A 4,116-nucleotide genomic window follows, 5' to 3' on the forward strand; every position below is an offset into this window, starting at 1 on the left:
TCAGCATGTGAGCTGTGCTCCTTCCTGGTGGAGCATAATCACATTTTTTAATTCCTTTTAATAAAAAGTCTTCAATTAAAAAAAAAAAAAGAAAGAAAAGAAAAAAGAAGTTAGGAAACTTTCCCTTCCCTGGCAAGAGCAAGCTGTTCCCTTGCAGCAAACTGTGTGGGTTAAAAATGGTTGCTCTTTCCTGGCTGTCCTCTTGACAGCCCCAGTCCTGAGCACCAGGGACATGCTGGCAGTATGTCCCTCCCTGCCCCACGGCCTGTGGCTATGGGGCCACACTCACCTCCCTTAGAGCAGGGGTACACAGCTCCGTTGCCTGATGTGAAGCAGGTCACATCCAGACTCTGCCTGCAGGATCCTGAGCCCGCCCTGGTGCATGTGCCCGAAACAGGAGCACGAGCCTGTGGGAAGCGCCAGTGGGAATGTGCCATGCACCTTTGACCTTAGGACATGCCAGGCCCCTGATTGCTTGGGCGGGAGCGCGTTGCTGTATAAAAGCCCTGGAGGAGACCTTGCTCCGGCAGTATGCGCCAGCCTGTCTGTGCGATGGCTGACCCCAAGGAGCCTGAGAAGGAGGGCGTCGAGCTGGGCACCCCTAATGCAGCTCCCTCCACAGGGACCATGTCCACCCGGCGCCTCCGCAGCGAGGACTACAACGACTACAGCTCCACGGACGTCACACCGGAGGGGAGCCCGCCCGACGGCATGAACGGCTTCACCCGCCCCGAGTCCTACCAGCGCTTTGGGGAGTCCAATGGGACAACGTGAGTGACGCTGCCTTCCCCACCAGGCTGGCCCAGCACCCGGGGAGGGTGGAGGAGGTAACGGTGGCTCCGGGCTGCCTGCTGGCTTTGCTGGAGGATGGTAGAGCCATGGTTTTATGGGGAATCCCTCCTGGGGGTGGCGAAGGCAGAGCTCTGGTCCTGCCTGATGGAGACCGAGCAGGATGAGCTGAGGGCTGTGACTGCGTGGTCTGGGTGCGGGCACCTGCTGACGGTCATCTCTGCATCTTCTCTCCCCCAGGTGGTACCAGACCCTGATCCACCTCCTGAAGGGGAATATCGGCACAGGGCTGCTGGGGCTGCCTCTGGCTGTGAAGAATGCTGGCATCCTGGTAAGGCAGCTCTCAGCCCTGCGGTGCGGGAGCTCGTGGGGCAGAGTGACCGCAGGGCGTTGGGCAGCTTGCCTGGCCGGCGTTAGAGCCGACTCCCTGCTGAGATGGCTCTTGGTGCTCGGTGGCTTGCGAGCTTTTGCACCCGGGGCTCTGCGGCTCGCTTCGTTTGCTGCTGGCCTGTCCTTGCCACTCCTGTGTGGTGTTGGCTGGTCTTGAGGAGTTCAGCATGTGAGTCGGGCTGCGGTTTCCTCAGCTGGGGTCAGGCAGGGTGCTGGGTCCCTGCACGCTCACCCAGCTGGCTGTTACCTCCCTGGCCCCTGCGGCATCCGCCCCTTTCTCCCGGAATGCTCCACTCGGGTGGCATCTCCTCGCCCTGACCTCCCTGGCCCCTGCGGCATCAGCCCCTTTCTCCCGGAATGCTCCACTCGGGTGGCATCTCCTCGCCCTGGTCCTGTGGGTGGCAGGTTCAGCATGACCTCCACCTTGGTTTGTCGCAGCCGGTCTATGCTGAGCAGACCATGCCTCCTGAGGGTCCTACGAGCACAGCACGCATGTAACGAGCCCCATCGGTCAGCGGTTAGGGCTGCTGGTGGGAGATGGTGGCATGCTTCCCTCCCTGGGGTTTCACGTGGGCTTACCCAGCCTCACAGCTCTGGCCATGTCGAGCTCAGAGGATGTGATGCAGTTTTGCTGCCTGAGGGCTGGTGTCACGCTTGGTGGTCAAACAGCAGCCCCCGGCCGCTGTCACATTTCCCCCCCACTTCTGTCCCCACGCTCAGCACCTTGGTGTCTGTATCATGCTCCAGCAACTGCTGTCTGAGAGGTGGGGGCACCTTGCTGCTCTGCTCCAGGTTTCCTTGCCCAGCAATGCAACGTTCCCATTGCTCAGATTGAAAAATAAAAAGAATTAAAAATGAAAACTTCCTTTCTTTGTCTGAGCCATGACCTCTTTGTTACCTGTGTGATAGCAATGTGCAAGATAGTTTGAAAAACAATCCTGGAAGCGCTTTGCTACGCCCAAGCTGCCCCAACTTGCTGCTTCTGCATCATTCCTGCCAAGCTTGTTGCTCTCCGTGGGGTTACTCTGTCCTGGGGGGCTGGTTCACGGGAGCAGCACCCGACCTCTGGTTCAGCCTCCAGCGGTGTTTTGGTTCACTGGACCTGTGGAGTTTTGTCGGGAAGTAAAACCCATCGTGCAGCTCTGCCTTTGGCCATCAGAGTGCAGCCTTCCCCCTCTCTTCCCCTGCAGCTGGGTCCTCTGAGCCTGCTGGTGATGGGAGTCGTGGCTGTGCACTGCATGGGCATCCTGGTGAAATGCGCCCATCACTTCTGCTACAGGTAAGGAGCAGCTCCCCTTCTCGGCACTGCTGCTTCTCCTTCCTTCCTTCCCAACAAGCCCTGTGGTTTTTCTGAAGCCTCCCAGGGGCAAATTGCCTGTGCCGAAGCCTCAGTCAGGAACTACTTCTGGGCTTTTTCACAGGAACTATTTTCCCATTACTGTCAGTTTGCCTTGGGAACCAGCTGACGGGGCTGACGTGACGTCCCTTCTTTCTCTCTTCTCCGGACAGGTTCCAGAAGCAGTTTGTGGACTATGGGGGTGCCGTGGTGTACGGGCTGGAGTCGACTCCCAGTGCGTGGCTGCGGACACATGCTGTCTGGGGAAGGTACCTGTTCCCCCATCCAGGCAGGGGACTTGTCTTTAAGCCCAGCATGTGCTGCAGCCGGGATAGAAGAGCCAGCTGGTCTCTCAGCTGTGTTGGCAGATGAGCACAAGTGACATAAAATGTTATTTGGCTCACCTGCCCTGAATGCTCAGTGTCCCCCAGGGGATAACATTGAGGTCTTTGACCCGGTCCTGTCCCCAGATATGGCTTATACTAAAGGGTTGGGAGAAGTAAGTCTCTGCAGCATAACAAAAGGGGTAAATAACATGTTCTGCAGTGCTGGCCCATCTTGTTAGACAGTGAGCATATCTAATGGCTGCTCCCAGGGATGCTACCAGCCCTGTGGGTGTCTCACATCACATCACATTGATCGTTGCACATCAGATGCTGGGAACATTCACCTATTCCTGTGTCTGGGGAGTGTTGTCTCCAGCTGTGACAATTCAGCAGCAGACTAGAAGTGCTAAACACAAGGAGGAGACTTTCCTCCTGAGGCTGGTCATGACCCTTTGGAGGGGATGGAACGGGGAGACCGCAGAGCCTGAGGCCTGTGAGGTTAGATGGAGATGTGGTCCTCTCTCCTGATCGTCCAGGAGAAGTGAGCTGGGTGTGCTCTGACCTGCACATCTCAACCCCCAGGGAGAGCAGCATTGCTGCAGTGTTTAAGTGCAGCCGCAAGCAACCCGAGTGGACTCTTATTTCTATATGGCCTAGGTAACAAAAGGTCTTTTTTTCTTTTCTAGGCGTGTAGTGGGACTCTTCCTGATAGTCACTCAGCTGGGTTTCTGCTGTGTGTACTTTGTCTTTCTGGCTGACAATCTAAGACAGGTTAGACTTACTCCTTCCTTTGTACTCTGACCCTTACTCCTCGTCTTACCCCTCCTGAGCCAGGGGAGGGGTGTGGAGGCGCTTGGGTTGTTTGTAGCTCCCGTGTCACGGCCACCAAAGGTTCGCTTTCTGAAGCTGATGCTGCTCAGGAGGGTACTGCTCCTCTGCCCGGGTATTTTGGAGGATCGGTTTCCCCATTCAAACAGGGCAGGTTTGTCCGAGAGTCCCTGTGAGTTTGCTCCGCGTGCAGAGACGCTGGAGCTGTCTGTCGCCCAGGGCAAGTGCGGCCGTTCCTGGTTAGGGAAGGCAGGAGCACGGTGAAAGCAGAGGGACTGTGTCTTTGATGTCGTGCCCACCTCAGTTACTTGGTTTATTGATACTCTATGTAGATGGTAACGTGTAATGGGTACCGGGACCTGCCGTGAACCTCTCTTCTCCCTTTCTTGGACCTGTTTGCATTCCAGTTTCTTGCCTCATCCCGTGGCTCTGGAGCTTAATTACATC

The 4,116-nt window shown here is 56.7% G+C and overlaps 1 protein-coding gene across 1 annotated transcript in view; it reads left to right on the forward strand.

The window, feature by feature from the left end:
• Nucleotides 1–624: 624 nt before the first annotated feature.
• The window catches only part of LOC104621045 (proton-coupled amino acid transporter 1-like), a gene marked incomplete at its 3' end in the record, with an annotated part of 15,441 nt that continues 11,949 nt past the window's right edge, over nucleotides 625–4,116 (forward strand). The window contains exons 1-5 of the mRNA XM_010287431.1: nucleotides 625–770; nucleotides 1,030–1,120; nucleotides 2,370–2,458; nucleotides 2,689–2,784; nucleotides 3,528–3,612. Of these exons, the coding sequence (XP_010285733.1) occupies nucleotides 628–770; nucleotides 1,030–1,120; nucleotides 2,370–2,458; nucleotides 2,689–2,784; nucleotides 3,528–3,612 (504 nt within the window). The remainder of the gene's footprint in view (nucleotides 771–1,029; nucleotides 1,121–2,369; nucleotides 2,459–2,688; nucleotides 2,785–3,527; nucleotides 3,613–4,116) is intronic.

This window comes from Phaethon lepturus, unplaced genomic scaffold, assembly GCF_000687285.1.
Source record: "Phaethon lepturus isolate BGI_N335 unplaced genomic scaffold, ASM68728v1 scaffold33615, whole genome shotgun sequence".
In the NCBI taxonomy this organism is placed as follows: Eukaryota; Metazoa; Chordata; class Aves; order Phaethontiformes; family Phaethontidae; genus Phaethon; species Phaethon lepturus.